Source organism: Trachurus trachurus (genome assembly GCF_905171665.1).
Source record: "Trachurus trachurus genome assembly, chromosome: 3".
Classification (NCBI taxonomy): Eukaryota; Metazoa; Chordata; class Actinopteri; order Carangiformes; family Carangidae; genus Trachurus; species Trachurus trachurus.
The window spans coordinates 5,544,517-5,557,932 of NC_139893.1; the positions used below are offsets into that span (position 1 = coordinate 5,544,517).

The 13,416-nt window shown below is 42.0% G+C and overlaps 1 protein-coding gene across 1 annotated transcript; it reads left to right on the plus strand.

Annotated features, from left to right (window-relative positions):
• Nucleotides 1-410: 410 nt before the first annotated feature.
• On the plus strand, nt 411-3,452 carry pcdh20 (protocadherin 20; the record flags this gene model as incomplete). The annotated part of the gene is made up of 2 exons (XM_083996458.1): nt 411-458; nt 831-3,452. 2 exons carry the CDS (start codon nt 411-413, stop codon nt 3,450-3,452), a joined length of 2,670 nt encoding a protein of 889 aa, XP_083852584.1.
• Between the last annotated feature and the right edge of the window lie 9,964 nt (nt 3,453-13,416).

Here is a 13,416-nt window from a genome sequence, read left to right on the forward strand (position 1 = left end):
TTTTACATAGTTACTTAGTCTCTGGTGTCACTATCAGACTGGTTGTTAATCATGTGCTTTCACTCTCTCTTACCACAGGACCATGGTATGTTGCTTTTGTGACAACATGGGTGTGTATAAAATATGTGTGATATGTGTGAGTGTGTCTGTGTCATTGTGCTTTGATAGTATGCGTGAAAAGATTTTCCCGTGCCCCGTGGGCTCTCATTGGTTCGCACGTGGGGGATGATTTGCATACGGTGGGAGTGTCCTGAGCCTGCACTGGGATGAATGACTTGTTCAAGTCAGATAGCAATAAGGCATAGCTCTCAGCAGAGGTCTGCACTGCTCAACGCTCAAAATGCCTGCGTTACTTGAGCTGCTACTCTCACTGCTTTAAGAGGAAAGTGCTGGACTAATAGGACATAAACATGTTCAACAGCAGACACCCCAGCCTTAGCAAAAGAGGAGGAATATGGGTAAGTTTACAGACAAACTTAACTTTAACTTTAACTACAACTGCAATTACTTTTTATGATAGTGGGATACAGTGTTATAAGACTAAGGCAGAGACATGACTTTACCCTCCTCTATATGCTGTTTTATTGTCACTTATTTAATCCTTAAATAAACTTGAAGCACCTAACAAATCTAATTTCATGGATAGGCTACAGTGATAATCGAAATGGGAGCTACATTAGGTGCAATGATTACAGCTGTCCAAAGAGCTCCTCTGCATCAGCTATGATAACCAAATAATGTTCATAATAATAATAATAATCAGTAATACCTCATTCTCTTCTGCAACTTTCTCATTAAACTGTATTATCTTTAATTATCTTGTATTACAGGGATTGTGCATCCTCTTGCTTTACACCAGCCCTCTCTCCTGTTTTGCAAATTTCAGCCAAGCAAAAGAGCTCATCTATAAGATAAAGGAGGGATTACCCAGGGGGACCTTCATAGGGGCCATTGGAGTAGACTTAAATTTGGATTTCACTGTTGACCCCCCCTTTTCATTCAGTCTCTCCCAAAAGAAGGTCAGTGAACAGTATGTGAACCTCAATAACACCACCGGGGAGCTTTACACATCTGCCACGGAGATTGACAGAGAGACCCTCTGTGCTGACAACGCAGAGGGACGGGGATGTGTCCTCGCGCTGGACGTGTTTGTGTTGCCTCAGCAATACTTTCAGCTCATAAAAGTTAAGATCTTAATTGAGGATGTGAACGACAACAGGCCAAAGTTCCCCACGGATGAGATCAGCATGTTTGTCCCTGAAAACACGCCCGTCAACGCTCGTTATGCACTGGAGCAGTCGGCGGTCGACCCGGACCTGGGCGTCCACGGCGTGCAGACGTACTGGCTGGTAAACGACTTTGGCGTGTTCACGCTGGACGTGGAGGAGAACGAGGGCGGGGAGCTGACACCCTTCCTCATCGTGACAGAGGCCTTGGACAGAGAGACGCAGGCTGAATACATCACGGACATCATCGCGGAGGACGGAGGGACCCCTCCTCTGCTCGGAGCAGCGACTTTAAAGATTGTCATCACAGACGTGAACGATAACTGCCCCCAGTTCACAGACTCACAAATTAATGTCACTCTGCATGGGAATACCACCAAAGGGGCACATTTGGCACGTTTGCATGCTTTTGACCCTGACCTTGGCGCTAATGCTCAGATCAGCTACGCTTACAGTGAACGCGTGCCAAGGGACACCAGGAGCTTGTTCCATTTGGACAGAGACACGGGGCTGATCAAGCTAGCGGGGAAGATAAACACCGTCACGGCTACTTTTTACAAACTCACCGTTCTGGCTAACGGGCCCGGTTGCATCCCCGCTGTAGCCACTGTGACTGTCCATATCATCAAAGTTGTCACCGGACCCCCCGCCCTCATACCCCGCTACATTGCACCAGAAAAGGACGGGGTGGTGACGATAAAGGAGTCTGAGCCGGCGTTTTCCCCGATTGCTTTTTTTACCGTTAAAAATGTCGATGTCAACCAGCGGGTGGACTGTTATCTGGAGGGGACCGGCCCCTTCAGGCTGGGCCCCTATCAGCTGCTAAAGAACGAGTATCTGCTGGAGACCACGGAGCCTTTGGACTATGAGAAAACACAGGAGTATGAGCTCATTGTGGTTGCTAAGAACAAACAAGGGCTTGTTATTAAGACTTTCCTCAAGGTGCTGGTGTTGGACGAGAACGATAACGCGCCGGTGTTCCAGCAGTCTTTGGTGGAAATATCCGTAGAGGAGAACAACCCTCCGAACACGTTCCTCGCCCAGCTGCAGGCCTCGGACCAGGACAGCGACAGCAGAGGGGAGGTCGTCTACCTCCTCGGAGGCGACGCCCCGGGGATGTTCGCGGTGGATCGCGTGACCGGCGTCCTGACCGTGGCCACGCCGCTGGACCGCGAGGAGAAGGAGACGTATCGCTTCATCGTGAGAGCGGTGGATCAGGGGACGCCGAGGAGGGAGTCGATCGCCACGGTGGTGGTGAGCGTGCGGGACCGCAACGACAACAGCCCGCGCTTCATCAACAAGGACTTCACCTTCTTCGTGCCGGAGAACTTCCCGGGCTACGGGGAGATCGGCGTCCTCTCGGTGACGGACGCCGACGCCGGGGAGAACGGCTGGGTGGCCCTGTCCATCGTCAACGGCAGCGACATCTTCATGATCGACACGGGCCGGGGGGCGCTGAGGGCCAGGACGCCGCTGGACCGGGAGCAGCAAGGGACATACCAGCTGTGGATCGAGGCCATCGACGGCGGGGAGCCCGCGCTTTCCTGCGTTACTATGGTGACGGTGCTGCTGTTGGATGTAAATGACAACCCGCCCATTGTCCTCTTTCCCCAGTCCAATCAGTCCTACATGCTGGTGTTACCCAATACACTACCGGGGACTTCCATTACAGAGGTGTACGCTGTGGATAAGGACACGGGCATGAACGCCGTGATCGCCTACAGCATCATAAAGAGGAAAGGCGGCGAGCCGGGGTCGTTCGCCATAGACCCCGAAACAGGAAATATCACATTAAAGAGGGAACTCAGCAACCGGGGCCTCTACAGCCTCCTGGTGAAGGTCAGTGATCACGGCCAGCCCGAACCGCTTTACTCCACGGTCATGGTTAACTTCTTTGTCAATGAAACAGTGAGCAATGAGAGCTACATCCAGAGTCTGCTGACCAGAGAGGCTGACATAGAGATAGAGGAGCGGCCCTGGTACACCGGCCAGATGAAGGAGGGCCCGGAGAGGTACGAGCTGTTCCCCTGTCAGCCCGTGCTCATCGCTCTCTCTGCGACATGCGTGGGGCTTTTTGTCTTGGTTGTTACACTGATGTCTTACATTTGCTGTAAGAGGTTTAAAAAGCACAGGAAGAAACGATCAGAGGTGGAAATACCTTTAAAAATGAAGGACGAGTCGATGCAGGTCGTGAACCGAAAGCTCAGGCAGATCTCCAACATCTAATATTCAGCTGTCCACGCATCCAAAAAAAAAAAAAAAACACCACTGTTTACATGAATGTTTACAAAGCTCACTGTAAGAAGTGTAGTTCTTACGCGAGGTTGCTCTTGTTGCTTTTGTCATATGAATGTTAATACTTCTAGTATATTGTGATTTGACCTACAGTACATGACGTAAGTTCCTGTCATTAAACATGGCACAAAGTACTGTCCTCAGCTATACACTTATTATCATGTCTGTGATGTGAACCATGACACTTGAACACACACGTGATGTGTCACAAAAAAAAAACCAAAGTAATTAGTGGATTAGTATCGTCATTAAAGTACTAACAGATTTATATAACAGAGTCATAAGAGCAACTCATTGATGATGAATCAATCTTAGGTCCTGTGTAAATATTGTACAAACTGTTTTACAACTTTATATGAAAAAAAACTTTTGCATTGGCATGAGAAGGATAAAAGACACAGCAAATGTTTCTCTACTCTCTCTTTACACAAACTGTCACAATTACAAACAGAAAGAAAGAAGTGCTTATTCTTGGAGGTTGGATGCATCTGGCTTTTAGCTATATCCATAAAGTAACCACCAAATATTGAACATTTCATTGATTCAAGAGTCAAGATGCATTAAATTATTGAAAACAATATCAACCTGCTATATTACATCATACTAGCTGTGTTGTACATATGCACACACACTATGCACAGAAACCATCAAAGCATTTTGCAGGGTGAAAGAATTAGCCTACACTTTTACATGTTTTAATCTGAAAACAGAAGAATAGTGGAAAGAAAAATCAAAACATTGCCCACTTACTAGTTTTACTGCTACTGGGTCATATGCATTTCTTGATGTGGTTCAAAGCTCAGGAAAAAAAAAAACAGTAAGTGAATTTTGAGTTTGAGATTTTTCTGGTTTCAATTCGGAGCCTTGGTTGATGACGATGTGAAAGCTCATCGATATGTACTGTATATAAAAACCTTCAAATTCTGTCTCAGTACATCTTGCTCGGCGTGACATATACACCTCCCTCCTCTATACACCATGCAACTTTCAATGTGTCTGTGAAAACATGCTAAGTATTTGTGAAAGAAAATCAAAGTAACTATTAAAGAGACTCTATTTTTATACTACTTTGGATTTTTTTTCCTGTATTTTTTTCTCATCACTTACGAACCAACAGATTTTATGTGAACTTTTAAGGTCACTCTCACATTAAGTGGCAGGGTTTGTTTTTTTTTTATTTAAAAAGAGCTAAAGCTAACACATACTCTATTTCTATTTCACTGATGTTTCTTTCAAAATATCTAAATGGATTTTATGTTTGAAAGCAGAGCACTTTTTCCATTTGTTATTCAAAGGCTGCAATTCTATAGGAAAATATACATTAGTTATGTGGTATCTGGCCAAATCAATAGTACATTTGTCAATGGTGGATGAATAATTAAGCATATTATAAATAATATTGGGTCAAATTCCTTCAGATAAGATTAAGTCTGGCTCCGTTGAAGCCCCCCTCACCCCCACCCCTTTAGATGAAGATGAAACGGTTCAAGATCAAAAGCCTAGGAGCCTGAGCTGCTGCAAAGGTCAGAGCTGGTGAGGTAACACCCAGCGTCGTCGTCACACTTAAAAAGAAAAAACACTGCGCTGACTTGTAGCTACAGCTGCTTCTGTCTGAAGCGCTCGAGGTCAAATCAGTTCAGTTGACAAAATATTTCACACCTTATCCGAGCGCTGTTGCTCATTACTGTCGACTCACAGGGGCAACCACAACTTTGTGAAGTATCACTTCAAGTGATTGTGAAACCACAGAGTTGTGTGCTTTACAAAGCTAATCTGTTTTCCTTTTGCATGTTTGAGTGTTTGCTGTTAAGAGTTGTTCGGACAGAAAGGCCTTAAGACTCTTTGTGTTCCTGTTCACTGTGCACACTCCCAACTGAGGAACTCCCCCTTGTATCATGTGTCTTTAAAAAAAAAAGAAAAGAAAACCTGTTTGTCTTTGGGCTCTTACAAAACATGAAACATGCAAACAAACCAGTGCTGAGAGTCTTTTCACACATGCAGCCTCTCAAGTTTATAATCAGCAGCATTTCAGGATGGAGGCACGTCATGTAAGCACAGAGCACATCAGGAGCTAGAGACAGCTCAGTGTAATCCACAGTAATCACCTCTGGACAAACCGCGCTTTGGACAGAGAGGCTGAGAGATAAAAAACCAGTCATGTATGTGCACACTGTAATGTCTTTGAAGATAACTAATATCATAGGTTTTGTAATGACACTAAGAATCATGATATGAAGGAAATGCACCTCATTTGCCTTATTTAATGGGACAGTTTAAAGGGATAGCTCAACATTTTTTTGCAAATTGGCCCATTGCCATAGCCCCTAAAGTCATAGCAGTGGGTTTGTTACCTTTATTTGTCAGTGTAAGCTATTTTTAGAATGGCGGAGCAGAACCGCGAGCTGCTCAGAGCTACGCTATGGAGGCTCATGGGATTTCTTGGTTTCCCTCATCAAACTCATCAAATTCACAATCCAACAACTCCAAAACGCTCTGGTGGACAAGTTGTGACCTGCACATTCACCACGCCATGAGATAATAACGGAACATTACAAGACTGAGTTGTTTTTGAGGTAAATACTTGCTGAAAAACTGTCCCTGAAGGCAACGCGCATCAGCTGTTTTGCATGAATTTACCTCTAAAATGATTTTGTCTGTGTATTTGATGAGTTTGATGAGGGAAACCAAGAAATCCCATTAGCTCTGAGCAGTTTACGGCTCTGCTCTGCCGTTCTAAAAATAGCTTGCACCGACAAATAAAGGTAACGGACCTACTGCTATGACTATAGGGATTATGGCAATGGGCCAATTTGCCAAAATGTTGAACTATCTCTTTAACTGGTGTATGTTGCGAAATTGTTGGAATTGAACATGGTTAACATTTTAAATCAATATTGAAAAGTTGTTTCAGATCAAGAAAACAAGCCAGTAAAACTTATGCACACCTTTTAAAAAATGGACAGGTGCACAAGGAGAAGACCAACGGCCGACAAAGTGAAACAGAAAATACTCCCGCACACTGTCTACACTTGCAATAGGTTATTGATTTATTAAGAAAACATGAGGTTTCAGTCCTCAGACCTTCATCGGGTAGTCTTACAATGTAAAGTGAATATCCGATTGGTCCACGTGGGTGACCCAGCCTATTTAAGATGCTCTCTCATTCTGCATTGTAAGACTATCTGGTGAAGGTCTGAGGACTAAAACATTGTGTTTAAAGATGATAGGAGTTCAACAAGTCACAACTGCACATGAGGATTTGAAATTAATGTCCTTAAATCTACTGTAGTTCAGTAACTATTTCAGATTTCTTTTCAAATGTCAAAATAAGTATTTGAAAAATGTCTCTGATTAAGTTTTATCCCAAGATCATGGCATATTTGTGAATACTTTTATACTTAAAGGCTGTATTTTTGGATTGCATGGATTATATAGTTAAACCCTTGGCAAGACAGGTGCTGCTGTAAGTCATGATCAATCTCCCTGATTTATCAAGCAGAATCGATACTAAATCAATATATTGTGGTGCATTTCATATCTGCCCATATTAAATTAGTCAGCTGTCCGGGACAATGGCTGTTTGCAGCCAAGTGATACAGAATTTAAGACAGTTTCTGTACAATCTTACCTTTTGTCATTCTAGGCAAACAATTACAGCATATGATTAATTGCAGAAATAACAAAAGAGATTTCATTTCACTGTATCACTTTTCTTTTTCTCAGACATTTTTCCCTTGGCGTGTTGAAACAGGAAACACAACAGGCCTATTATGGCCTAACCCAGCTGTTACAATGATAGACTGTGCTCCTGGCTGCAATAACAAACAACTGCTCTGGTTAATAGATGATGTGACATCATAATTCTACAGCTCGTGGTGTACATACTTCCTCATTAACATGGCATTAGTAAATCTAAAATTCAACATGAAAAAATGTCTCTAATAAATAGTAAATCCTTCCTCTTTATTTTGTTGGTTTCGAAACTTAAGTAACCATAGTGATGGTTAGCCTTCATCAGTTTGCGTCTTTTGATAAAGATTAACTGGTAGGACAACATGTTGTTCACAGTGATCATGCTAATAATAGGTTCACAAGCACATTGCTTACATGAGCTCATCGTTGCTAACAGGCTCACAGCAACCATGGTATCATCAGACACAAATTCAGGATATCACATCAGTCTGGGAAGCAGGAATACGTTTTGTCCAGAGTTATGGACTGACCAACAAACACATAGTTTGGACACAACTTGTTTTATTTTTTAAAGCTTACCTGGATTTTCATATAAAATTCTGACTTGACGGCTGACATACAAAAAAACCTGCTGCGTGTGTTTGTCTGCCCTCTGCAACTTGTTCTGCAGTCAGTGAGTCTAGATCCTGCTGGTACAGTATCAACTAGCAATTGTATCTCTACATCCATTTATCCAACATAATCCTCACTGTGACCTTTGACCTCTACGTTAATTGTTTTTTTTTAACCTTCCTTGGTGCCTTTTAGATACATACATAGAGTTTTTACATACAGCTGGGGGGAGGTCACAGAGACGGAGACAACACCACAGCTTTTCTACATGACTGATCACCTCCTGTTGCAGTAATCCTGCTGACGACCATCTCCAGACCAGAGCAGGACAGAGGAGGTCGGAGCAAGGGTGACTCGGCTTAAATCAAGTTTTTCAACTCTTTGTGACCCTGGAGGATTAGTCGCACGTTCTTCATAATTCCTGTATGTTATTAAAGCATCATTTTCAAGCAGAGGTGTTAAGAGCATAGACCATACACTTCCTGTGGTTACTCAATCTGCCTTTAAAAACATGTTTTCTTCATCTTGTACAGTAGATGTTTTCCCTCTTGAACACACACAGATAAGAACTGACCTCTTAACCTTTATGTCTGTGTCTCTTTCTCAATTGAGTTCAGTCTGCTTTATATTGACGACGTGAATGTCATGTCTACAATATTACCAAAGGTTAAGGATGCAATACAATAAACTAAACAGATACAGAGAACAAGACAATCTTTAGAAAAACACGTGTAAACACATGTTTACTGAGTTTTGGTGTGTGTGTGTGTGTGTGGGTGTCAAGATAATTATTTGTCACATTCACTCTTGTTGTAATGATTCGTCCCTCAGTTTGCAGCAATATGCAGTCACATTCAGCAGCTAAATATGCTGCACGTTTCTCACCTAATAGAATCTGTTCATTTTCACTCTCAAGTTTAACGACTACACGCTTTCTTGGCATGATCACAAACATGTGCGCTCTCTTTCTCTCTCTGGCTCTCTCTGGCTCTCCCTCCCTCTCCAGGAAAGCAGGAAAGTCTATCTGAAATTACATTAAATTCTTAATGGTGTAGACAGCAAGTAATTACCATCAGCCAGAGCCTGATCCCATTTCCAGATTGGCTTTATTGTAATGTCCCTGCCTTGAAATCAAACAAATAAAGACACAATGAGAGGCCCGGGTTGGGTTACACAGGTCTGCTGAATAGGGGAGGCTACATTTCCAAAGTTATGACATCAAATACGACCCCCATACCCTCCCGACACAGACACACACACACTTTGTTAGCCATTTTCAATAATGCATCTCCATATTCTCCTGCTGAAAATCACTGCCTTTGATCTAAAACATCTTTCATTTGCTGTGATGCAACAAAATATAATACAACCACCCTCTTTTGATCCTGCCGTGGATTACGTTACTAATTTCCTTTATTCCTCCGTCCCTACCCGTCTCTCTGTTTCATCCTGTTTCACCCCTGCAAAACACAGACAGGGGAGTCCAGAGAATTTGCTGCAGCTACGTATGTCTGAACAATTTTTTAAACTGCGAACAGGTTAATACCATCCTGCCACGACATTGTATTGATCTCCAATCCCAAACCCTAAGGCAGTGCAATGTTCTTCCTGTTCCCATGGCTTAAAAAAAAACGTTATTTTACTCAAGAGTTCGTATTTTTAACATTTTTGCATATAAACACTTAAATCGCCCATTGCAGCTGTGTCACCAATTTCTATTGTGATAATGAAGCCAAGAAGAAAACCTGGAAAAAGGTCACAATTCTGCATAAAAACAACACAATCCAACTCTTCTGCTTCTAATAAGATATAACTTTTAATGTGATGTGTGCATCTTCCAGTGAGACACTATCCAGACTGGACTATAATGTACGAGCCTGTGTGCACAGACCAGTGTGGCAGTATACAAGCGTTTTCCTGGTGAACAGCCAATTCTTTCAAAGGCCATCATCATCATCATCATCATCATCATCAAACATCTTCAGGGAGTCTGTTCCCTCAGTGACAGAAAGCACGACCCATTTATTTACAATATAGCACTGTTTAACATTTCCTTTCATCCTTACTAGACCAGACTCAGTGACATGCTCTCACTCAGAGTCGGCAATATGGACTTTGTTTGGACACTCGTGTTTTCTATGAAGCAAAAAAGTTGTGCAGTATTTTGACTCGTCATGTTTTTCTTCAATCAAATTCAAGTTCTTTTGAAAATATACTTCAAAAACTGAGGCATGAAAACAGTTTTTTTTTAGCCATCTTCTCAAATATAAGTCATACACAGATCCTGTATCTGTTTCCTATCTTTTTAAAACGCTTGAGCAACATCGCCAGTAACTCCTTCCATGTTTTGCAGTGTTAAGATGTTTTCTCACGGACTGAACCTCTTTCCTTGGCGACACCTTTAGGGTGTAATTGACGGGTCAGTGGCCTAATTAGCATCAGACAACTTGTTTACCTTTGTGCAGAGCTGAATAGCAGAGCGACTTTTTTTTCCAGGACAGACCTGTTTTTTAACCAGACACACATTTTTAACCAGTGTGATGCAACAACATCAATAAACAGCTTGAGCTGACGGCACAATGTGATGTTGCACCTACAGTATTATTGTTGACAATGGATGCTCAGCGACAGGTGAGTTTTCACAAATTAATTTCCAAATAAGCAGAGCTTTGGGCAATTTAACTGTTGGCAACTTGGCAGCATTTGAATTAAGACTTTTCTCCGTATCTATAGGTTTCAACACTCACAGGATGAGATGAAGACATCGACTCTTCATTCACACTGAATCTGTTTGGCACGAATAACACATACAACTGGTTTTCTTTCCCAGTCGTACTGACACAGTAAACATCAAGAAGGAATTAGTCATTTTTGGTTTGGCAGCGATGCTCTGTAGTAATCTCCTCCGTTCCTTCACAGTCACTACAGCTCAATTTTTGCTTGTATCTTTCTACAGATGTGGACTTTGTCCTTTTATTTCTTACAGTGGAGTCACATCAGAGTGGTGCTGTTAACTTCACAAGCAATGATTAAAACAACCACTTACTCTCTTAACAGAACCTGGACCAGTAATTCAGGTTTTTCTGAGGAATTCATATCCTGTCTAAATGCCAGAATCCTATGGACCTATGTTAGGTCTATACATTTTAAAAGTCAGTGTTTACATCTTGTGTAAGCTGAAGAATTTTTTTCCAGTGTTTCTTTTATTGGCAGTGGAAAGGCTTTTTTTAGACAAAGTGTGACTAACACACTTCCATCATCCGCCTGAAGTGATAATTTATTAGTTTCTTTTCCAATTATGCACCTCTTTTTTTAAACCTTTATTTATTCCGGGTAGTTTCACTGAGAGGCAAACTACCAGTTTCTTTTCAACTTTTATTTTTCATACAAGTTCCATACATATTGCTGCTACTGTAGTTGTACATTGCTTTTCAAGTTAAAAGTCCACTTTATTGCATAAATGGATACAATTTTAAATAAAAGTATTTGTGGAACATGAATTTGAGGATAATGATGCCTCCTATGAAAGTAGTGCATGCACAGTGTCCCTTCAATCAGATGTAAATCAGGACATCTCAGTTTGGGGCTTGTCTCTCCATACCTTCACCACCAATAAATCCTTTATAACATGTACCAACACACAGGCTGTGAGAATACCTTAGCCAGATATAAATGTCAAACCTTTTTTAAGAAAATGAGATTAGAATAATAACTTCCTGTCTTTAGATTTTCCTCAGCCCCAAATCACTACTTAATCCCAGAGGATTTTACCACCCCCATCACCTCCACTGCACTGAAACCAAAGCAGTTTTTTTTTTTACAATACAGTATGACACATGAATGACATACTATTGCCTGCATGCACATACAGTATAATAGAAAGTTAATAGCTTTAATAAAAACGTGACTGAAACATGAGTCAAACAGACGTTACTCGCTGTTCGTTCATGCCAACTGCTGAACTGGTTTTCTTCCAAAGTCAGTCCAGTGTTTATGCCAGCAAATGGATGTTTGTGTTTTTAATTAGGATGGTGATTCTCAGCCTGAAAGGGAACTGGTTAACTAGTGGAGAATTTAATTAAACAGTATTAGTTGAGAACAAAGCAAAGTGTTTTCAAAGACTGCTTCAGTTTACAGACCACATGGAGTCACTGAGTCTCTTGTCATGTTTCCCATTTAACCAACATGAAAGACTTGCTGTTATAATCTCCAGTACTTTTCAAATGGCTTTTATGGGGGGCTAAACTGACCATAATGTCAGTCCTTATATATTTCTTTCAAATTGTTTTGTTCTTTTCTGCACCTCACACGTGCAGAATAACCTGTGTAGACACAATACACACAACACACATAGCAGCTCTTTTGTGTTCAGAAACTCTTGTGGGATTATCAACATAACTATTTACACAGCGATCTGTTCTGTGCTCCTCCCTGACAGTCAAAGGTGTGTATGTGTGATGATGGATTGAGGTTTGTGTGTGTGAGGTTGTCAATAATCTTAAAGTCAGTCACACTGAGTTTAATATTCCTGAACATTTCTCCTCCTACACGTTGTTTGCTTTGTTTTGTGGAAGTGTCACTGCAGACGTCGGCGTGATTCTCAGATCAAATGTGAGAAGAAGTTATTATACCGTCTTTATTTAACAGTAGAAAAGTTCCTTGTTGCTAGAAAAAGAAGAAGAAAAGAGGCTTTAAAAGAAACTTACTTGCCCTATAAGGTCTGACTGCTCTGCTGTGTGAGCGCTCCTCGTTAATATCAGCCACTCATGCATTTCAGGAAGCCGTCTCTCCTGTCGAGGGGAACTAAGTCTGTTAACCTAATTTGGTGGAGAAGATGTGAACCAGTTATTCAGGGGGCAAAATAAACACGTATCATCATCATCATCATCTCTCTCATTGGCCATTTTGATTGATGCTGATCACTGATCTGCTGCACAGTTCATTTTGAAAACAGTGGACTTACAGTAACTTGGCATACGTGCAAATTATTTCCCTGATGCTAATTTCATTAAATAAGTTGCTGCAAAGATGAAATTCACCTGAGAGACACTGTGTGAATGGTAATGATGGGAGCAATGGATCCCATCCATCTGCGCTCTCTTGGCCTGACAGCCCGAAGGCAAGGAGGAGGGGGAAGGTGAACAGGTGGGCAGAGAGATAAGTGCTCATGACGTGGCCTGTTTGGTCTCAGGTTTTTCCTTGCCAACGCTCATCTGCCACATGGCACCAGTTCAGCCAGTTCTGTGCTGGAAACTGAGGTGTTGTACATGCAGGTGTGTTTCATCTGCTCTGGTTATTCTCATCTTCTCTGCAGCAAGTTTGTGTGCATGCATGTACCAAACTGAGGCAACTCCTGACCATGTGGATTCACAGAAATGACAACAAAAATACAGAAAATACCTAGAATAACCTGGGTGCAGTCATCAACAATGACAAACTGGTTAGTTAGGACAAGTATCAGCTGTGTACAAATGTCACACTCTCTGTATAAGGTCAAAGTATCCACCCCGAGCTCCTCCTAAATAGTTTTTGTGTCATTACATAACAAGCTGACGTTGAGAGAGAATAATGATCACGCACGAAACCGCAA